The sequence below is a fragment of the Pithys albifrons genome, chromosome 12, assembly GCF_047495875.1.
Source record: "Pithys albifrons albifrons isolate INPA30051 chromosome 12, PitAlb_v1, whole genome shotgun sequence".
Taxonomy (NCBI): Eukaryota; Metazoa; Chordata; class Aves; order Passeriformes; family Thamnophilidae; genus Pithys; species Pithys albifrons.
In genome coordinates, this window is record NC_092469.1 from 2,260,257 (window position 1) to 2,283,810 (window position 23,554).

General features: G+C 45.6%; 1 protein-coding gene across 1 annotated transcript in view; it reads right to left on the bottom strand.

The window, feature by feature from the left end:
- Positions 1–6,567: 6,567 nt before the first annotated feature.
- Positions 6,568–23,554, bottom strand: part of DYNC1LI2 (dynein cytoplasmic 1 light intermediate chain 2) — a 28,105-nt gene continuing 11,118 nt past the window's right edge. The window contains exons 5-13 of the mRNA XM_071567443.1: positions 19,134–19,300; positions 18,699–18,792; positions 18,047–18,182; positions 17,620–17,731; positions 16,933–16,992; positions 16,195–16,236; positions 15,664–15,781; positions 14,616–14,732; positions 6,568–9,525 (exon numbers count right to left, since the gene is read on the bottom strand). Of these exons, the coding sequence (XP_071423544.1) occupies positions 9,419–9,525; positions 14,616–14,732; positions 15,664–15,781; positions 16,195–16,236; positions 16,933–16,992; positions 17,620–17,731; positions 18,047–18,182; positions 18,699–18,792; positions 19,134–19,300 (953 nt within the window). The 3' untranslated portion in view covers positions 6,568–9,418. The remainder of the gene's footprint in view (positions 9,526–14,615; positions 14,733–15,663; positions 15,782–16,194; positions 16,237–16,932; positions 16,993–17,619; positions 17,732–18,046; positions 18,183–18,698; positions 18,793–19,133; positions 19,301–23,554) is intronic.

Below are 23,554 nucleotides of genomic sequence, written 5' to 3' on the forward strand. Positions count from 1 at the left end.
TGCAGTCAGTGAGACCCTTGCCTTGCACACATGACCATGACTTCATGTGCTTTTAACAATGAGCCATTCACAGAGCAATTTTATTTCATTTTTTTTTAACTCCAGGATTAGAAACTGACATGTCATTCAGTATCATCTACTGGCCCAGTTTGTTGGATTGTTCTCCTCCTGTCTTCCTCACTGACTCCTTTCACCTCCCAACACTTCTGAGGGCATCTGCAATCTGCCAGTGCCAGGGAGGGGCCGCCTGGCAGCCCCAGCTGGGCTGAAGGGCAGCTCACACTCTGCAGAGCAGTGAGGTGAAGTGAATTTCTATGAAAAATAGAAGCAAAACCTCAGATTCTGAAGAAAAGTGCCAGCAGACTTTTAATGGTGCTGGGAACCAGCCAAGACTGCAAGTTATATTTCTTTTGAAAGAATCCTATATAATGAAGTACACTGAAAAAATATGTAGAGAGACTGACAGCAGTGTTTATTTTATTCATGGCACTACATTCATTCAGGGAACAGAGGGGGGGAAAAAGCCCTGAACTGAGAAAAAAGGTGGTGGTCTTCCAATAATACCATAAAAACACTCCAGCCTGGAGCAGAAGGCCAGAAGGCTCAAGCAGGGGCTGCTGTTCCTGCACCACCCAGGGGCTCTACAGCAGGAGATGGAGCACAGGGTAAAACAGGCCTTTGCAGGGGGAGCTGGTCTTTATTTTTTGAGGAGGTGGGAAGCTGAAATGGAGGAAGAAAAAATTGTATAAACCACGTTTTATAAGCAAAGTTTTAAAGGTCCCTTAGCAGGCTTTAAAAAAAAAGATGAAGTACACTCAGTACATTCTTCCTTTGCACGGCCGAGACGAGGCAGTGAAAACAACTGACCTCACCTTGTGAGTCCTGTGTGTGCTGCCCCTGCTCCCAGCACAGCACAGCCCTGCCCTTCTGCTGGGCACTGCCCCTGCTCCCAGCACAGCACAGCCCTGCCCTTCTGCTGGGCACTGCCCCTGCTCCCAGCACAGCATAGCCCTGCCCTTCTGCTGGGCACTGCCCCTGCTGTCAGCCCAGCCCAGCACAACCCTGCCCTTCTGCTGGGCACTGCCCCTGCTCCCAGCACAGCACAGCCCTGCCCTTCTGCTGGGCACTGCCCCTGCTGCCAGCCCAGCACAGCACAGCCCTGCCCTTCTGCTGGGCACTGCCCCTGCTGTCAGCCCAGCCCAGCACAACCCTGCCCTTCTGCTGGGCACTGCCCCTGCTCCCAGCACAGCACAGCCCTGCCCTTCTGCCGGGCACTGCCCCTGCTGTCAGCCCAGCCCAGCACAACCCTGCCCTTCTGCTGGGCACTGCCCCTGCCCCCAGCACAGCACAGCCCTGCCCTTCTGCTGGGCACTGCCCCTGCTGTCAGCCCAGCCCAGCACAGCCCTGCCCTTCTGCTGGGCACTGCCCCTGCCCCCAGCACAGCACAGCCCTGCCCTTCTGCTGGGCACTGCCCCTGCTCCCAGCACAGCACAGCCCTGCCCTTCTGCCGGGCACTGCCCCTGCTGCCAGCCCAGCACAGCCCTGCCCTTCTGCCGGGCACTGCCCCTGCTGCCAGCCCAGCACAGCCCTGCCCTTCTGCTGGGCACTGCCCCTGCTGCCAACCCAGCCCAGCCCTGCCCTTCTGCCGGGCACTGCCCCTGCTGCCAGCCCAGCACAGCCCTGCCCTTCTGCCGGGCACTGCCCCTGCTGCCAGCACAGCACAGCCCTGCCCTTCTGCCGGGCACTGCCCCTGCTCCCACCACAGCACAGCCCTGCCCCTCTGCTGGGCACTGCCCCTGCTCCCAGCCCAGCCCAGCCCTGCCCTTCTGCTGGGCACTGCCCCTGCTCCCAGCCCAGCCCAGCCCTGCCCCTCTGCTGGGCACTGCCCCTGCTGCCAGCCCAGCACAGCCCTGCCCTTCTGCCGGGCACTGCCCCTGCTCCCACCACAGCACAGCCCTGCCCCTCTGCTGGGCACTGCCCCTGCTCCCAGCCCAGCCCAGCCCTGCCCTTCTGCTGGGCACTGCCCCTGCTCCCAGCCCAGCCCAGCCCTGCCCCTCTGCTGGGCACTGCCCCTGCTGCCAGCCCAGCCCAGCCCTGCCCTTCTGCTGGGCACTGCCCCTGCCCCCAGCACAGCACAGCCCTGCCCTTCTGCTGGGCACTGCCCGTGGTGGAACAGTCCAGGTTTTAATTACCCCCCTGAATTTGTTTCACTTCCAGCAGAACTGCAGTTCTTTGTTACATCAGCCAACGTGACAGCCATTCAAAGGATATTCCCTTTTCCAACAGCACTTAATTTCTCCATAAGACAGGACTTTGTATCCAGCTCATTTGGCTCATTCCCTCACAGAGTAGTTCTTTAGTTACACAGGTCTTCTACATGCAAGGGAAAGTTCTGGGTTTTTTTTTTCCTTTCTTTCTCTTTTTAAACAGGAAAAATAATTTCCAGCCCTCCATCCCTGGCCATGAACCCCAGGCAGGCATGTGGCCCCAGCTCCCCAAAGCCATACCCAGCGGAACTCATAAATCCCGATTCCTTGCAGACTTCTGTCCTCTCTTCCCACCTTGCCCAGCTCCCCCTCCCCTGGACCCCTCCTGGGGGTCCCTTTTCCACAGGCAGCAGGATTAGCTCCTGGTTGTGTCCTGCAGCTGCTCCTGGAAGGAGGGCAGCAGAGCCCGGGCCAGGCCCCAACTCCCCTGGCAATGCCCACCTAAGGCAGGGGAAACCTTGGGATTTATCCTCCCTCCCCACCAAGCCCCTCCCTTGCCCACAGCTGGGACTCAGGCAGCTGCTGGGAGATCTCTCTTGCCAAAGACTGAAGGGCTCTTTGAGGAGGGCAGAGCAGGACAGAGCACAGATGCAAAGGCAGTGGAAACCATGCAAAAATATTTCAAATATGACAGCATTCTCCTAATAGTTGTGCTGTGCTCCTGTGCAGCTGAAAGGTGACTTGGAGAGATTCTGAAGGCTTTTGCTAAGCTGTAAGTATTTCAGAGCCTGCCAATTCCTCTGGCAGTCTCTCAGCATTGTAAGATCCTGCTCAGAACATCCAATACAGCTGGTTAAACGTGGCTAATTATAGTCTCCTGCTGACAATCCCCTGCTGTCTGTGTGCTTTCCCCAGGAAAAGAAACCTGTGTGCAACAATGCAGGTTTACAACAGCAACAAACCTCTGTATTAACTCAATAGCCCTGATCTCTCCCATGGGTCAGAGGCTGATATTCCACTTGCCTGTTTCCAAACCAGCCCATTACAACAGGAACTCTCAACTCCTCCCAAAGCACAAGCCCAGCTGGTAACAGCTCCACCACTTCCTGACTCACCTGAGCTACACAGACCCAGTTCTGGGTTTGCCTGGAAGTGCCAGAGCTCTCCCCCAAGGCCTTTTGCCTTTGTTTCGAATTCAAAAGATTTTCTGTGCAATCAGTGACTGATCTTTCATTAAATGGAATTTTTTCCTACTAAACTCCTTCAGAACATCTGAAAATTTTGGACATCTTCACTTCCAAAGCATCCTCAGTATACCAAGTCCTTCCTGGATAACGGTTTTGCTCCTCTGGAAAAGGGAGATTTGAATTTATTGGGGCAGGACAGGAACTGCAGCCTGTCCCAGGGCCATGCAGGGCTCTGTCCTGCAGCCCCTCACACCGAGGCCACCAACAGCCCACGCTGGGTCTGGGCTCTCCCACGGTCTCTCCATCCCTCTGTTGTGTCAGTTCTCTCAGTTCTCATGCTGCCATTCCAGTGCCCTCTGAAGGGCAAGTCCCTGGGCTTGGAATGCTGTCAGACTGGTAAGGTGAGTGCCAGGCACCCACAATCACGTTTGCCTTCCCTCAAGAACTTCACTATTTTACTGCACATTCTTGCAAATATCCATGTAAGGCTATTCCCAGCACCTCCCAGCTGCAACCACCCTCCTGGAGTATTTTGAGGGATTCTTTTTTGGTTTTAAGCATTTGGCAAATTTGAGACAAAGATGGCACTTTTACATGTGTCATAAAGCTGCTCCTGGTGTTACAGACAAACAAGTACCAACAGTTTCCATAGGAATGTTCATGCTGAAAACTCAAACCCTTTTCAGAGTACTAACTGAGCCTTCCTGTGGACAGCTACAACTGTCTGCTTTCCATGCTGGACATTGCTAGTGCAGCTTTTGCTCTGAGAGACAAACCAGTGTCAATCCACACAACAGGAAATTAGGAAAGAAAACAACTCATATTAAAATTCTTAGAGCTGAGTGAAACTGCTTTTCTTTGGGAAAAATTGAGTAGCTGAAAAACCAACCTGCCCAAGAGAGCTCTCTGGGGGAGCCACCAAGCCACGCTCCAGCATCTCCAAAGGCACAGCCACGGACACCGACCCCACGCCTGCCACCTTCTGGGCTTGGAATGTGGTGCTGAAGCTTTCTGGAGCCGAAATAATCGTCATTAGGCTTCAGGGAAAGGGGAGTGAGGGACCTTTGGCTTCAGAGAGAGTTACAACGTGATTCAGCCACACAAAGTCTGCCAGGAAAGGCAACAGAGCACACGAGTTGCTTCCCTGGGCTCTGAGCTGCCCTCCCGGACCTCTGCGAGTCATTCATCGGTCTTGGGGCTCCACAGAGCCCTCCAGGAACCTCACACAGAGCAGTGGTCACAGCTCTCAGAGGGCAGCAGTGCTGCCTCTCCCCTGCAGACAGGGCACACCCTGGGCATCCCCCCTGACAGTGCCAGCACAGGCTGTGCTGCTGGACTTGGCACGAGACACGTCCCTGGCGCCAACCCCACCAGCCTTTTCATTCTTCTAAAGCAGAATTAGGTGCCCTATCCAGATTTTTAGAGATGGACACGATGTTGAAGCATTGAAACAGCACATTTATACTACCTCTTGCAAAGAGCTTCATTTGAGAAAATTCACTTCCTTGAGCTTTTTCAACCATTTGCATTTCCTTGATGTACATGTGCAGGTCAGAGCTCCCTTCCTTTCCCTTTTCCAGAGGGCAGGAATCACCCCCTCCCTGCCCAGCTGCAGCTCCCCTTCCATGGCCTGCAGAACTCTCGGGTGTTGCAATTCTTGGTGCCTGTGTGCCCTTCCCCAGACCTCCGAGAGGGGCAGTGAGTGAGTCATTCACGATGACAAAGGCTGGAGATCAGGCTGGAATGTCCATGTCAATGCTTCCTTGAAGGGGAAACTGAATCCCAGCAAAAGAGTGCTTTTGGAATTAAACTGCCTCTATCCTATGGATACATTATTTATTTTTCAATTAAAAAAACTGAATAACAGGCAGGTTTGGGTTTGGCATTAAATACTCCATTCAGCTCTACACACGAGTCTGTTTGGGTCGTCAGCACCCCCTGAGGACCCACAGCCTCTCCTGAGGACTTGGACTGCAGAGGCTCCAAGCAAAGGGTCTTACCTGGGAAGTTCATTCTCTAACAAAATCCCGAAAGGCCAGAGGGGTCAACGCCACTTGGAGCTGCACAGGCAGTGAAAGCTTCCTCGTGCCAGAGCAGCTCAGAGCCCCCAGAAGGACTTTTCCACATCAAAACATTATTATCTCAATTATGGCTTTTTTTTTTTTAATTTTGGGACATTTTGCTTTGAAAAAACCTAAATTACAGTTGAAGATCAGCAAAGTAAATATAAGAATTATAAAGGGTGTTCTTCCAATTCAATCCACTGTTACATCTTTCTGAAGTCACTTTCAGCTTCAGCATGTCTGAAGATTGAAATCTCATTTGGGTTTCTCCCAAACTAACATAATAGATAATTCTGTTCTTATACTCAAAAGATACTTCCTAAAGCCCATCTTAAAGAACTAAAATTAATGCTTCACATTAATGTACTAATTAACACATTTTGGCAGTTCTAAAATTTTATTTGTTTCAAGGCCCCACAGGGATTCCCTTCTGGAGAAATTGTACTTAGAACCCAAAAGCTCAGCTGGTTTGTATTTCAGGGTCAGGGGGACTGAACACTCAGGAATACCCAGAACTTCAGTCTGTGCAGGGGAAGGCAGAGCCATCCAGCTGAAGTACCAACAGAGGAAACAAGTAGAATCCTATTCAAATGTCTTCTCTTTCTAAAGTAAAGCCCTAATTAAGAATCTACTCCTTCAGTGCTTCCTGGGAAGCACTCGCTGAGAGAACACCCAGCTTGGCTGTTGCCAAAGAGGAGGCACTTTCAACACTCAAGCAATTCACTCCTTAAACTCCTCATAATCTGGATTTTGGTCCTGCAAATTTAGGACCAGTGTCCTGCCTGGGAACAGCATTGCACAAAACACACTGGAAGGTTTACATGTGAACCTGGTACAATCCAGCTGTTTCCCCATTCCCAGGAACCCCTTCCTTTGCCTCCAAAGCACCTGTGCTGGCAGAGCTGCCACAGGACACAGGCCCTGAGCCCCAGAGGGAGCCCTGGAGAGGCTCCTGCACTGCCCAGGCTGGGACAAACCCTGGGAGAGAACTGCAGTTCAGGTGCACAACTGCCCAGGCCAACTCCCTGCTGCTCCCAGAGCTCACCCACCCTCTGCTCCCACAGGAACAGCTCCAGAGGGGGATCCACAAACACCACAGCACAGCACAGAGCAGTCTGGATTCATGTTTATTGAAGCCAGTCATTAAAGACGTCCTCGTTTTGCCAGCACTAGAAAGCAAGATTCCACATGACTGCACCTGGTTAAAGCCATACAACTGGACTAAGGGTTGTTCATACATTTGCAGTCCTAATTGTAAGTTGGAAAAAACCCCCAATAAACTTAGTATACAGGACAGTGAACTTTCATTTACAGCATGGATATTGGTAAGTTCACGATGTACAGAGCAGTCACTTCCAACGTAGTTAAATTAAATAAAATACGAAATTCTGTTCAGTTTAAACAGGTTTTTTTCTTTAAAATGCCAATAAAAAAAGTGCAAACTTAAAATCAAGCAGCATAACCACAGCATTTTTATGGAGGGCCAATCTTTAAACTTTTCTATTTGCTTCAAGTTGAATGCTTTCATCTTTTGTTCTCATAGTTTAAACATGAACAGTAGATGCAGTCACTATAATGCATATAAATATAGGCATATAATAGTTTAAACAGTCTACCATACAAGTGTATCTGCAAATAAAATGAAGTTTCATTTGAAAATGTAAAGGCTGTTTGCATTTGGCCTTTGGTTCCAATGCTTGAAGACACCAGAATAACAACTGTGCAGCTCACCAAAGTCCCTGTACAGACCTTGGCAACCACAGGGTGCTACATTACTCACAACCCTCTTCACAAACTAGGAGCATTCACTTGCAATCCAAAACTGGAAATCTGGTTGTTTTGTCTCTCTGCAGAGCTGGTAAGTTACACATTAACTGTTTTGATCCATTTTAGTAAGGTTAACATTTTTACAGGCCTGGAAAGTACCTCAATTTTAAGTTTTAGCCATATTGCTAAAAGTGCTTCTCGGGTTAGATGACAAAAAAGGCAGTTTCAGACTGAGGTTTTCAAACTGTATCCCGTTCCTGTCACACACCTTTTCCATTTTCCTGTCAGATTTTGGATGGTTTGGTCTCCAGTCTCAGTTCTCAGTGTCAGGAGGATGGTGTGTCATTCCTGCTGAGGGGTGACTTGCAGCTGGCACCTCTTGGAGCAGCAGGACCTCCCCACCCCACCCCACCCCAGCAGCAGCCACAGCCTTGGCCTCACTCACCTACACAGCTCTACAACTTCAGGTCATACGGTTTAGTAAAAAAAGTTAAAAAAAAATATAGTATTTTCAACAAAAAACCTGGCACAAGGAACATACTCATGTTAATGTTTGTAAGAGGCAAGTAAATACTCTTAGCTTTCTAGGTGTTCAGACAGACTCACAGGAACAGCCCCTCGATGTCACACAGGACTCGAGGGTGACTCCAGCACGGGGTTAGTGGTCAGTCTAACTCTGGATATTTAAGTAACAATATATATTAGGGAAGTTATATCCAGACATTGGATTTAGTACAACAAGTTCATAGCAATAAAAAGTAAACTCTGTATAAATCAAATTGTGGTTTTTCCCTTCAGCATTAAGAGCACAGAATATGCTTGGTAGGTTGAATTTCTGGTAGTGTGTACATGTAAAACAAGCATTCCGTGTACAAAGTCAAAGTGCCATTGCAGTAACCAGAGCAGTTGTGTTTGCTTTGACAGAATGGTGGTGGAGTGACCATGGACAGAGCTCTGTTACAGCAGTGGGGACACCCACAGCCCACCTTTCCACGTGAAATGCTGCACCAAAGAACATACAGACCAACTTGCTCCGTGTCCCTCTGTGCACATTCCTCCTTCCAGGGGACCTGCTCGGGGAGTGGCTGCACCTGCAGCACACGTGGTTGCAACAGGGCCTTGGAAGTTTTTCTTAAAAACCTCCATAGGTGTAAGGCAGGAATCAAATGTAGCTTGGTAGCTAATATTTAGTTACAAAAAAAGTAAGAAAAGAAATACTGAGTGTTCTGTAGCACATTTCATTATGGGGAAATGATCCGTCACCCACCATTCTTCATAGGCTTGCCTCTTGGCATAAAAAAAGGCAGAAGCTATCAGAAAACAGGATTTAAAATTAAATACAAATTGCCAAACTACTGTTTTTAAAATAAAACCAAACAGTGACTGTTTGTACTACAGTGCACAATATATTCAAGCACCTTCTAAAGACACATCCCACACTGTGCCAGGCACTTGGATCTAAACAAGTTTAGTTTCTCCCTTTGTCAGCTACACCAGAAAGGGCATCCACACTCTTAAGACTTCTTTGAAAACTAAAACAAGATTTATAACAAGAATAAATTCCCATGGTTCTTAGTGTTTGGCCTGGAATTCTCCAATGTAAAGTAGTCTTTTAAAAACAGTGACTATTTACCCCCTGTGAGACACAGGATTTAACAACATTGCTCCTCTCCAGTCAGTCCAACATTCTGGTTTCTCACTGTCCCAAATCTGCTTCCCCCTCCAGGGCTCCATCCCCCACCAAGGCTTCCCTCACCCATTTGCTGCTGTTACACCACCACCCACCACTCCAAGAATACAATGCATTTGCAAACTTCCAGTAGCCAATTCCAGTCACTCTGAAAGAGGATTCCACTTCTCTTCCTTGCCTCTGTGCAGTCAGTAGTACTTTAAAAAGAATTCTCCGTTTTGCTTCTCTGTGTTCTTCACCACAGGAAATGCAGCTGCACCTGCTTTACCTCCAAACCAAAAGAATTGCCCTATATAAACTCTAAATGGTTATCTTATACAGAGGGATTTTATATGCAAACTTCCTGAATGTGCACTTTTTACTGGGCCAAGGCAATGCTGGAGTAAGCTCATTTCCCCTGCCCCAAGAAAACTGATAGCATCTGCCACAGCAGAAAATTCCTGGTCTTATCAGATCACTATACATAGTTATTTGGTCATTTACAGATGCACTGGTGAGGTGCCATCAAGCCTCATTCTCTGTTGGAGGAGAGTTTGTTGTTACCAGGGGGTCAGGCTTCCGAGTGATCCTGTCCAGTTCCTCCTGAGCATTTGCCAAAACTGTCTTTTGTCCTAAAAAGGAAAAGGACATTGTTAAAGAGGTCAAATTTCAATGAAATGTTTTAAGATTTATTTATAAAAAGCACTTTTACATGGCAATATATCACTTATTTCTATCACTTTGCCACCTGCCCAAGACCACGGAGCTCGGCCCGATGCAGGGCACTGACTGTAAACACTGATAAATTCTAAGGTTTGAGTCCCTGTAAGAGATGAAATGCTGAACTATCCAGCAGCACAAAGCACAGACATAGCTGTGGTATTTTTGTTTTACAGCAGCTGCCATTATAAAAACAACCACACTTAGAATTTCCATGAGACCCACCACACACAATTCTACCATGAGCACTGACAGCAAGGACTGATTTAAACCAAGCTCTACCCACGGGGCATGCAGGGCACCTGCTGCAAAACCCAGGTCTGGGTGCACTTGTACTTGCTGCATTTTAATATTAAACAACCAACAGAAGAACTCTTCTATCTGCACACAGAGATTCCCTTAAAAAGAGGACAGGAATTGCATATTCATGGAATATCTCCATGCAGTCATTCCAAAGGGCTCCTTCAATTGGAAACAGACACTCTGAAGCATTTCAGGGAAAGGGATATCTTACATTTTTATATTACACTCCAAACTTTTGAACAACTCCCTAACTGAACCATCAGCTTCCTTCCATGATTCTGAAAATTATAAATCCACAGACAAATTCATCACTAAGACTGGAACAATATATCCTAATGTGTGGAGCTTACAAGCACTTAAGATTAAAAAGCCATATTTTTAGACAAAAAGCAGATTATATAACCATGTACAGCTTCTTTACATAGCCAAAGAATTTAACAAGCATCTGTTTTCCAGCTTAAATGTGTGTGAAATATTAGGTGGATTTTTTCCAGGGTACATGCTGAAAACATTAAGAAGGCAAGATTTGACTGTTAGAGATTTAAGTGGTTTTTTACCAAAGTACAAAGACATAACCAAGTTAAAAGTTACCTTTAATCACTATGAAGGTTTTAGACTTAAGCACTAGTTCTAAGCCCCTCTTAACAGCATCCACTCAAAGTCAGAGTATTTCAGCAAAATATTAGTACATTAACTGTACCAGAACTTAAAATACAAAACACTTGCATGGAGACTGGTACCTTGGAGTTAAAAAATCCTAAACCTTAAGACAACACAACCCACACAAAATTCTTGCTGGAACAGAAGTAGATCTAAACAAAAACTGAAAGGTTTTTTATGCTGGATGAACTGGAACCTTAAGCCTCCAAAATAACCAAGCAGCTCTGTCCTGAAATGCTCAGACTGGGCAGGGAGAACATTGCCAGGCTCTGCAGTGACATGTGGGGTAATCCCCTCCTTTCCACCACTGCAGGTGAAGGAGTACAAGGAGCTGTTTCTAAGCAAATAAAAATTGTCCCTCAGTTACCAATCAGTGGCAGTGGCTTCCAGTTTCCCACTGAGCTGTGGAGGATGGGGAAGGCTTTGGGCAGTCCGGGGTGTCCTGCGCACTCCAAGGAGTCCTGGGCTATCCCAGGTATTCCCCTGCCAGATCAGAGGGCAGGGAACCCCCAGCTCTTCAGCTACTGCACACCAATGGAGGGGGGGAGGCAATCTCAGAATCTGCAAGAATCTTCTCATGAATATAAATGAATTTTTTTTAAGTCTAGAAGTCCATGTGAAGCAAAATAATCCACCACAGAAACAACCAGCTGAAGTTCTTTGAAATATCCTGGTCTAGACATCAAAGAGAGAGTCCAGGAATACAAAGGCAAACAAGGTGGTTGAGGAGTTACACAGCATGAAGAAGGGACAGACACTGCAGCATCTGTCCAGATGAGAGAGTTCTCTCAGGTAAGAATTAAAGAATAGAAACCAACCCCTCGGTCAGGCTGACCAGTGTGCTGAGATCCACAATGTCTCTCTCATCCTGTGACAGAATCTCAACATTTCAGCCTCTGGATATTCAGAGCTATGAGAGAAACAGATGGTCTCTTTAAAGCTAAATATTTTTGTCATCAACCTTCTGAAAATGTCAGCTCTTCAAACTGTTTAGACATTTCAAATGCCTGCAAAGGCACTTTTAGCACATTTACTGGCACAGAGGGTGCTGCTGTAAATAAAGCTTTCTGCAGGATATTCTCCTCAGCTCCTCCACAAGAGAACAATGAGCAGCCACCTCACAAACTCCACCAGAGCTTTGCCACACCACCAGCAGGAGCCCTCACCTTCTCAGGGAGGTTTGCTCTTACCTGGCTGCACAGATGTGACACAGCAGCTGGCAGGGAACAGGCACGTTTGGGAGCAAAAGCCTCTGTTCTGTTCCCAAATCAGGGACTGAGCCTGAGCTGCCAACTCGGAGCAGCCAAAAAAGGCCAGCTGAGACCTGAGATCACCCAGGAGAAGTCCTTGCACCCAGGCAGGAGAACAGAACTGCTGCCCCAGTTCTGCCCCTCTGCCATGGGATGGGGCTGCTCCGTGGAACAGCCTCGGCACTCACGTTCAGGGAAAGATCAGCCAGGGATGGAACTAAAGGAGAAGAAACCAGTAAGGAAAACAGAGCTCAGCCTCCAGCAGAAGACTAAGTGGTCTAATTTAGTCTAACAAAACCAAGAACGTTAAGAAAGGATGTATGATTGCTGTCTCTAGATGTTTCAGGAGATAAATGACCTATTTAAATTAGAAGTTAATGCTGACACAAGGGGAAAAAAGAAGTAAATATAAAGGGTACACAAAGCCACTTGTTATCTTTGAAAACTCCTGGAAGGCACAGGATGTTCTAGAAGACTGAAAGAGTGAAGCCCATGACAGACTAGTTAGTTTTTACTCTAGTGATTTTTCCAGACATTGCAATTAAGTTTTAGGTGCTCACAAACAGCACAACAATCAACATGGATCTGTTACCAAGTTCTGCCAAGCCACCCAAGTTTCTTTCTATGGTGGGATAAGAGGCCCTGTGGAGAAGGAGAAGTGGTCTATATCACACCTCACACAACCTTCATATAAATAAACTCCAAAGAAAAAAGTTTCAATATTTCAGAGGAAATTAATGTATTTTAATTCATAAAATCACCCATCAGTTATCCATAGTACTGGCCAACATTTTTATTCAGCATTCTAGCCTGCCCAACTGTTGAAGACACAAGATCTGTAAGTGAAGCCTGAAGGGACAACAAAGGATTTTGAAAGACAGGATTGGAAGAAAAAACTTATTTATATAAATTATCAAAGTGGTGCATAATGATAGAATGGAAAACAATGATTAAGCAAACAGAGAACCCTCTGAAACAGTAATTTGACACAGACAAAGTGCACTCCACTGGCTGAACTGCTATAAAGCCCCTGCTCAGTGTCACAGATGACCAAACCCCAGCTCACCCTGAGGTGTCTGAAGAGCAGCAGAGTCTGGAGCACAGACTGAGCCCTGTCTGACACACCTCCCTGAGCCCCTCCCTGAGCACCACAGCAAACACCACCTGAGCACAGCCCAGGACAGCAGGAACTGTCAGCACCACAAAAACACGGCCTGGACAAAGCCCAGACAGAGATCACAGGCAAAGGGGAAGAGCTTTGAAACGCCAGAGACTGCAGAGACAAAGGGGCCACACTGATCTCCATCTCGACTCCACCAACACAAACAGCACTGGCGTTAAGAAACACTGACTGTACAAGAGAAAAAACCAACTATGAAGTGCTGGAACAACCTTCCTGGAGAGATGACATTACAGCTTTTATTTCAGAGTTTGTTTGCTTTTTCATCACCAGCCAGGTACTCCCCAGCTGATTTTGCTTCAGACAATAAGTATGGATGAAACAATACGAAATATTTCTAATTCTGTTTCTATAAAAACAGTTAATTTGACACTGTGGTCAGTAACAACACGAGGCTGCCTTTGAGGAAGCAGGGGACACCTTTCAGTGTTTCACTGAAGAGGGCACTCTGGAGTAGGAAAGAATTAATGAAGCACTTTTATAACACAAATAAAATAATATGATGTAAACTATGTATAATACAAAAATTATTTTTTATTATTATAATAAATATAATAAAGACAAAATTCAGACTTCTTTACTTGCTGTAAGTCAAATTCTAGTTTTTGAGCTTTCAGAGCATGGAAATGTTATATACAGCCCTTCCCAATAAAAACCAAACCAAAACAAAACTACTTTCCCTCTCCAGGAGCAGTTTCAGTTCAAATGCTGCTCTGGGTCTGACCTGAACACCATCAGCGTGGCTGACATCAAACAGCTTCATTCCCAGCTCAGACTGCCCGGGCCAGACACTCCCCTGCCAGCAGGAACTGTGGGTTTGGCACCACCCTCACAGCTCACATGATTTCAGCAGCCTGGGATCAAGTCTTGTGCCTGTTAATAATTCAGTAGTGGAAGAATTCTGGAAGGAAAGCTGAACATTCCCTGTGATGGCAATGCCAGCACTGAACAGAAACAGTGAAATCACCAAAGTGGCCCATTTGTAAGTTCAGGTGGCATGACCTGCACTTGACTCCACCAGCTCTGCAGAGGTACCAACTGCTCTGACAGGTCACTTTTATTTTCACCTAAACTGGTGCAATTACTCCTCACCACACACCTCATACAGTGCATTTCCCACAGGTGTGCACGGAGGGAACCCACTGGGTCAGTGTTATCAGCTGTGCTGGATCACAAAATCCTAATGAACAGGAGAGTAACTTCAAGGTGACATAAGAAGGAATTCATTTCAACTTGAACTCTGGGGAGATTTCAGTATTTCACTGCTACCTCCAGTCCAAATCCAATAAACTGCACCTCCTTCAAGCAACAGCAAAGTGCCAAGAAAGGAACAATTTCTAAAGTTGAAAGAGAAATTCTCCCTTTCCGAGTATGACCCAGACTCAGATGTTACTGATATTCCAGCAGTACAACTTCACTCCAAGAATCAAGTTATAAGAGGCTAAACAGAAACCCTGGAGTTGTGAAGCTGCACCAGTTCAGTTCCTTTGCACTTTTTCACTGTGGTCTGTCACTGACTGAGCAGTGCAAAGTTACACACAGCAGAGCAATGCAGGCCCAATAAAACATCACAAATGTGCAAAACAAGTTACAATAACAAGTCCAATACCTGATTTCTTGGCTGTACTTTGCACTCCTCCAGCACCAGGACTTCCAGGAGAGCCAGTCTTTTTGCTCAAGAGACTGTTAAAGAAACTAGCCAAGACACCTTCACTTGCAGCATTATCTAGGGAAAAGAACAGATATATCACACAGAGCACTGAGAGCTGGTAAATGACAGCACTTATTTTTATATACATACACACAACTGTCTCACTAATCAAGAAACTGAGCCTCAGATAGGAGGGTCTGTCCTTGCTCAGTTCAAAGACACTGGTGCTTTGCACACTTTGGCACAGCCAGAGCTGTTACTGCCTTCTGGAATGATGGGGGTGCCACAAAATTTTAATACAAATATTTATATGCTTTGGGGGTTTTACCTAAATGTAGGAGCCAAGAACAAAAGTATGAAGTGTGGGTGTGCAATTCAGAGGCTGGTAAGCCCATTAACAACCCGCACCAGCCCTTCATGCCACAGCACCTCCCACAGATCAGAACCTGGCACTGCAGCAACGAGCCAGGAGCCAGCAGGGCATTCCCCCCCTGCAGGTGAGGAACTGCCCCCAGTGCACACAGAAACTGCACTGGCCCTGCTGTGTCCTCAGAGGAACAACCCCCAGGGATGTGGAGCTGCATCCGAGGGCTGGGCAGGGAAAGGGGGGCACTGCCAGGGTACTCCACCTGCCACAATGACATTCTGGAGAGGGTTTGGTAGAACAGGTTTCTCTGTGGATCCCAGAGTAAGTGACAGGACATAAAACTGTGTAGTTTCAAGCAGTCTCCACTCTAATAATCCAGCTGATAAATAATGTACTTAGGCAATGTAAGGAACTACCATGTCTTTGACCTCTGACTGCCTGGCACCAGCAGAACTCTAATTCAAGGTGTATAAATGACAAGAAATAAAATAAAATAATCAAACCTGATTTATTATATAAATTCATTTGTTACTAAACTGACTATACCATTAGTGAATAAATTCAGAAATCTTTCTACAAAAGAGGATGCTTTTTTAAGGGAAATAACACATGCCAGAACAATAAAATGCTTATTCATACTTTTAATATTTGGATCTGGTTTCTTAACTGCTGTTATTGGGGAGGCACTGGGCACGTTGGCAGGACCAGCTCTGCCCTGAGTCCTCGGGGATCCTGCAGGGCCTCTGGCAGGAGATTCCTTGAAAACAGTCCAAATCACACAGATCAGAGCAGAACTCCAATGGAACAGGCACATAAAGCAAATGCAGCATTAAACACAACTGCCCCTTTCAGCCTCCCTATCAGCACTGCAGGGAGAAGGAAACCAAATACCCACCCACCAGTGATTCTGGGGATGTGCCCCACCAAAAGAAAGGCTGAATCACTGTAGGAACATTTCAGTTCAATAATCATCAGGTATTTCTAAGTTTCCACAGTGATTAGAAGCAACATTTTAAAATATTGCCTTATTATTTGTTTGCTTTCTGCAGTTTGGGGAGATGATGTAGGTTACATTTAAATTTAACAAATGAACCTCTGCAGGTCAGAATCATCCCCTTTCCCTACAAGGAAACAAAACACCTCCCACTCTTTTCTCTTGGATCTACTTACTGATGCTCTTGTAGGTGTTGCTGGCTGTTTGGCAAGGAATGACTGCAAAAACAACACAGCCAAGTATTAAATACCTTCCAGAAAATGTAAAGGAATAAAATGCAGTGAAGCTGACTAACCATTAATTTATTTGACTTTTTCCCTGATATTTACAGGATTCCTCTTGGATATTTATACACTACCCAACTCTGTCTCTAGAGGACTGAGCTACAATGACCAAATAAACTTTGGGCCTTTGTCTTCTCTAGGCAGTCCAGAACAAGACACCTCAGTCTGTAACCTGCAGGATGTTTATAATCAACTGCACAGCAAGTACTAGTATGTATTTAAACAACAGAGCAGTAAAGAAAATGACAAGTTACTCCACAGCCAAATTTGACATCTTTCAAGCCTCTGGCTGGAAGAAAACTGCAAATTCAGATGTCAGGTTTTAAAAGTATCTCTGTTTTACAGACCAATACAATTATGGAGGGAAATTCCAAATTGTCCTCTTGCCCTCTGACATGTAAATCATTCTGTTCTCAGCATCTCTGCCTTCCACCTTGCCAAGATAAGGGGCCATATCTCCTACTTATATGTGAAAATACAGCCTTCCTTCACAATTCCACCTGATTTTGCACAGCTGAAAACCAGCTACCCAGTGATTTAAATGAGAATGAAAAACTGAAGGCAAAGCCATGGAAAACTTAAAGTGAAACCTTATATAGTAAGGACTTATTTTCATTCTTCCATTCCTACCTGCTGCTTCATGAGAAACACTTGCTCATCTTCTGCTGCCAGCTCTTTATCATGGACTAACTGTTGAACAAAATAGTGTTACTAGAAGGAAAAACTTAAATTACTGTAACTGGGTTTTGTTTGGTGATCAAAAGGGAAAAGAGAGAGACAAATCTTTAAGACCATTCTTTACTTTTAAAAAAAATGTTCTTTCACATTTAAATAATAATATTATTAAAGAAATTGTCTTAAAAGAATATTGTAAGACAAAAAATATTGGACAGACCAACACTGATGCTGTGAGTGCTGCCCCAGACACTGAGCACTGGGTAAGCAGCCACATCCTTCTGCAGTTCAGACATCAATCTCAGAGGCAGCTCCTCAAAGACCTGAGGCTGCCCTGCTTTGCCTTCACACAGAACCTCAGAGCCCTGTGTGCACAGGTGTAAATCCTGCAGCAGAATTCTCCATTTTCAGTGTTTCTACCCCACACATGCAAAAGTCTGCACTGCCTTTCACTCAATAAGGGGAATTTGCTTGCAGTATTTTACATAACCAGAAAATGAAAGCCTGATGTTTTACACGTTAGGATTTATAAAAGAAGTTATTTTTATATTTGGAATTCTTCAATATTAACAGTCCTTAGCAACCATTCAAGCAACCTGCACTTATTTGTTGGGAGGCAGAGAAGAGTTTACCCCTTTTTACCTTTCTCACAGGAGGTTTTACAATGAAATCCTCATATGCATCTTCTGGTTTTACTGTCGTGAAGTTTTCATGCAAAATGGCAATTTTCTTCTCATTGTCCCAACCAGCAGGTCTATAAAAAGGAGGAAAGCTTTGCCTTTTCAGTCACAAAAAGCTCTTCTACAGAGACCATTTATTCATTGCCCTCTACTTAAATAAAGCCATTTGCTTCCAGGTCAGTCCTAATTCTCAGCTAAATTCCAAAGGTACAACACTGAGTCAGGTAAGCAGGGAATGTGCACTGGGCTGTTCCTTCAGTTGGGGCTCTCACAGGACACACATTAAGCTTTTGAACAACACAAAACTTTGAGGTTATTCATACACATCTCCCAAGAAGTGTGGTGCTTAAGAAAACACTGAAACCATGCTGCTTGCACAAGGCACTCACATAAAAACTGCATCCTTTTCCACCACTAAGGCAGGTGTGGTAAACTGGAAACCGTATGTTTTATGTACAATGTACTTATACAGCAGGTCAAGGTTCTTTTCCTCCTTAACTGATGTATAAATCAAGGCAGCCCCATCTGAGCATCTATTTAAGGAAAATGAAGTAGGATATAGCTAATAAATTATAGTAAGAATTTGAAAGCAGCAGTTAATAGACATGTATCTATTAGACTCAGTTTTGAGAAGCAGTTCAAGGGAAAACCTGGAGCCATCAGGGAGAGGGAGGGGGTACAAGAGGACAAGACTCATGATGGTTTTCTTTGCCATACACAAAAGTTATTCACCCTCCCAGGCACTTGTCTGGGAAAAACTCAAACACTTAAGAGGCAGCTGAGATCTCAGGTTTGCATGTAAATTGCAAATTCTGAGGGGAAATAAAAAGACTCCACCTCACAAAATGTAAACCAAATCCTTTGTAAAGGGACAAAAGCTCTAAATCCCACACACAATTTAAAAACTACAAAAACCTTTATACACCTCTCAACATTTTCAAAACAACAACTGCAATTTCTTGGGTTAACATGCCATGCAATTGAACATTAACCCCCATGTTCTTGCTTCCAGAGCCCGGGCAATATCCTGAGAAAGGATACACTGTAGGCAGAACCTCCGGATGTGTGACTGGATGAAGTCGAAGTGCTCTTCCCTGTAGTCGTGCTCCTTCTCCAGCACACTCACTGCATCACACTGGCAGGGAGGGAGGGAAACAGAACCAGAGAGAACCAATCACTGCAGCCCAGCACACCCCAAAATATCATCTGGAACATTACACACACAGCACACTTACTTTGAGCCTTTGGTTCTAAAATGCCACCATTAAATCAAAACATAAAGTAATTAACATATAATTGGTAAGGTTATTACTGTTCCATAAAAGTAAAAGCTGACAGTGATGGCAGCAGCTCACTTGTAAACTAAATCCCTGTACTATTAATCCAGAATTCACCCTGCTTGTCTGTGGGAAGCTTGCCTTCCACAGGAAAAGGAACCAAACTCTTGCACAGTAGCCAAGAGAAGCAGGAACTCACTTTTGTGCACACCACCAGCACAGGAATCCCCAGGTTGTGGGTCAGCACGTTCTCTCCCAGGGGCAAAGAAACGTGTTCATCCTCCTGGCCAGAAGAGGGGCCTCTCCTCTGTGGTGACCCCTGGTAGCCTTCTTCAGGTTCCACATACTCTTGAAACTCCTTCATAACTACGAGGAGAGAGATTTTCTTAAGGTGCAACAAAAGAACTCGTTCTTTTAAAACCATAATTAATCTATGACTAACTAGAAATCTCAGTTGTTTTACTTTTATACTGCATGAGAACTGAATGCAAGTTAAGCCCTGGTGTCCCTTCAAACACAAGTCTCCTCCACCCAAACTTACAGCAAACCACACCAGGTGGGACTTGGAGCCATTGTAAATAACCAGAGAGAGCTGCAAGAGCTGTAGTACCCACAGATGCACATTCCTCAACACTTCCTTGCAAGGGAGTTGACAAAAGAAAACATAAATGTAGTTTAGCAACACAGCCTCTGCTCAGTCAATTTGTATGTATTTTGGCAGAAGGAATGGTGAGAGTGTAAATGTACCCAGAAAACACCAAGCTGAAACAGCCACTTTTTCTTCTAAACCATTCCTGAAGTTTCTATTACTCTACATCCTGTTGCAGGTGTCCGATGCTGAAAACATAAAACCTGCACTGCACAAACACAGACCCAAGGACAGATACATGTCCTGAAGAGACTCAGTTTACTCTGGAAAACTACAGTGGGGTCCAGGGGAAACAGATGCTTTCTGTGTTTTCAGTATTTCAATTTTATGGCAACACTGAGTGTTCCAGTAACCCTGAACACTGTCAGACACTGAAGCACCTGAGAAGTGGCACTGACACCAACCTGGAAATGCACTGTGACCCCTCACGTGCTTTATCAAATCTGGGCTGAATTCACAGCTCTAATGTCCTTTTACAGGGTGAGAGCCCCAGACCAGCCAGATCTGTACAGGAGGTGTCTGCTCCAGGCACAGCCCTGCACTCTTCCTCAGCAGCCTCCTCCTCCTCACTCAGCCACAGAAATGCTCACAGAAAGCCAAGCAAACTCCAGGATTTGCTCTTTATTTTAGGAACAGTGGGAGCAGACTGACTGTGTGTAGAGTGAGAAAAACTCCTGGGAAAGGCCCCCCAGCCCCAGCACAGTCCCAAGGAATCTGCCAGGGAAGGCACTGTGAGGGACTGCAGCCCTGAGGAAGTGTAAAACCTGAGGCAAGATTTCATGCAAACCTTGCAAAATGAAGTCACTGTACCTTTGCAAAACAGGAACCATTCCTGCAATAGATGGGGGTGTGGAAGGAAGAGCAAACCAGACAAACACCCCTGTTCAAAGCTACACAATGAACAGGTTTTAGCTGAAATACAAAACTGATTTCTGTGGAAAAGAAGAGGGGTCTAGTCCACAGAAGAGCTTAAAACCTTCAAACTAAAGTCTAGACCATAAGACTTCCAATCACCAATTCAGAGTATCTCAGTGTCCAAGGAAATAAACCAAGGTGGGGAGGCAGTGCCTTCTGGTGGAGAGGAGCAGCAGTGCCCGAGGGATGTTCTGCTCCTCCCTGTGGGAGCCTCGGCACGGCCAGGCACAATCCCCTGCACATCCTGCACAGTCCACCTGTGTACTGGCTGTGCCACCAAAAGCAAACCAATTCCAGGGAATTTCAGTAGAAAAGGGGTTTAAGTACTTACTTTTATTAACTTTACTATTACTCAGACTCTTCCCAGCTCAGGATAGCAAAAATCCCACTGAAGAGAAGAAGTGCATCACAGCAGTTTCCAAATCACCATTTACCTCTCCCACAAGGGTCAGATGAGCCCCTCAGACTTAATCACATGTAAAAGATATTTGACAATACTGCTCTCAATTTACTACAGCATCATAACCAGGCAATATTTGTTTCCTAAATTTTGTTCATATCAAAGCAGAAAAATCTTTTCTTTACTCAGATCCTTACTAACATAAACCCCTTCAAACCTGGGAAATAGAAGTCTGTCCTGAAAACAGTTAAGACTTAACAATGTACCACAAGCCACTAATCAAGATGCCCCAAGAATTTTACTAATTTAAATAGTAAAAACCTCATAATTTTGATGGCACATCCTCATGGATTTCTGCTGCATGGGAATGAGGATCCCAATCCTAGAGAGCCAGGACTCCCAACTCTTCCCTCTCCCAAGACAGGGGTACCAAACCACACCCTCCACAGAGCAGCCACCAGGGCCGGACCTCACTGGGGGTGATCCACCCACATGGAGGGAGAAAAAACTTCTCTCTGGAGCTGAACTGGTGTGTGGGTTGTGAGTAAAGCACAAAGTGTGACACTGAGCCCTGATAGAGACTGAGACACAAGGGGAACACTCAGCTTTAGTGACAAGGACCTCTGCTGATGCTCTAACAAATAACTACTAGAGTGGAAAAAAGGTCAAAGCCATGGGAAGAACCTGGAACTCCTGCACCTTGAACAGAGAAACCACTTTGATTCAGAAACAAGTATATGTAGGCATTGCTGGCTGATTGGCAAGGAATGATTGCAAAAACAACACAGCCAAGTATTAAATACATTCCAGAAAATGGAAAGCAATAAAATGCAGTGAAGCTGACTAACCATTAATTTATTTGACTTTTTCCCTGATATTTACAGGATTCCTCTTGGATATTTATACACTACCCAACTCTGTCTCCAGAGGACTGAGCTGCAATGACCAAATAAACTTTGGGCCTTTATCTTCTCTAGGCAGTCCAGAACCACCTCAGTCTGTAACCTGTAGGTTGTTTATAATCAACAGGTAAGTGCCTGTTCCCAATAGGCTGTTAAACACTTCAGGACTGTCACTGAACCCCCCTGCCCTTTGGAAACTCAGCCCTGTTCACTCCCAGCCAGGCTGTCCCTGATGCAGGGGGACCCTGCCCTGTGGGCAGCCCAAAGCAGCCCCTGCACTGAGGGGGGCTCAGACACAGCAGGTTAAGGCTTTGCCCACACCCCCCACAGCCATTTCTCACTTCATCTCCACTCTCAAGCTTTAACTTCCTTGTGTGCCCAAACAACTCGTACAATCTTCTTCCTCTTTCCTAACAGGGTATGAATATTTGCCCCTCCACACAATTCATACTAAGGAATCATCTTCTACCTGACATGAAAAACAACTCTTTATGAAGAAGTAGGAGAAAGTGACTTTGGTTTAAGGTTTTTGAACAGGGATACACATAAGATGATGCACATAAGACAGGAGGCCAGGAAGGCAACTGTTCACCTGACAGATCAGGAATGTTCTGCTCCTGAGCAGAGGCTGAGCACCAGGATGGCCTGGCACATTTGAAAACAATGCCCAGGAGATGGCATGCCACTGAATCCCACTGAGTTACCCACCAAGCTTGAGGCTTATCAAGGTAAAAAGCCTTTTATTTAGAGTTTTGCATTTAACACAGCAAGGGTCCAGCAACCTGTTCTGCTCTCCTGTCACAGCTGCCAACAGCTGCTCCCCCAGGACATGCAACAACTGGAGCACCACCAGAAAGCACCCACAGTCATTCTTAGGTTTGACTGTTCCAGTAACAGTAAGATCCTCAGGCCTGGAGTTCTGTTTAACTGCAATATGGAAATGGGAGGCAAACACTGTAACTTACTCAGCTGGGTAAATCCCCAAGGCCCTGGGCAGAAGCAGAGAAATGCAGAGTATTTTTTCTGAGACAATCACTCCCTCTTTACACTCTGTAAAGCTGCACAATCAATTCACACTTTACTGATCATAAATTTGAATTTTGGGAAAAGAATTCCTAGACAAAAGATGCCTGGGCAAACCAGGTTTATTTTATCTTTTAGCTTAAGAACTCTCTCAGCTGTATGTCAGACCAAAAAAAGGTACACAATCTGAAACTAATTCAGCTTGAATGGGACACTACTTAATTTTCAGAAAAATCTTGTTGTGTTTCAATTCTTTAGCTTCAAACACTCCAGAGGACGTTGGTATAATTGCCATTTTACACCTCCTTTCTGCAGCTCTTGATTCTGGACAGTTGTCATTTCTGCTCTGCTGTCTTAAGTAGGAAGGCAAAATTTACATCTTCCCTGAAATAATTATTCAAATGTGTTATTTAAATAATGATATATCATAATTAAGCCTGAATTAAATTAGAACATGTGACATTCTGTATCTGAATTCATATCAGCCAAGCAAGGAACTTCCAGAGCAGGAGTGCAGAGAATGTTCTTGTGCACTCTGAACAATTCCATTTCCTTCAAGGCAGCCTGTTGTTACCTCCATGTGTGTCCTGCTCCCATTCTGGAAGCTCCTTGACTCAGATGGGAGGTTTCTCCAACACCACCCCAGGAAAGCCAAGAGCCCATATCTCCAAGAGCAAACAGCACTAAATGCTGGGTGGAGAAAGGCCCCACAAACCCCAACAGCAAAGCCC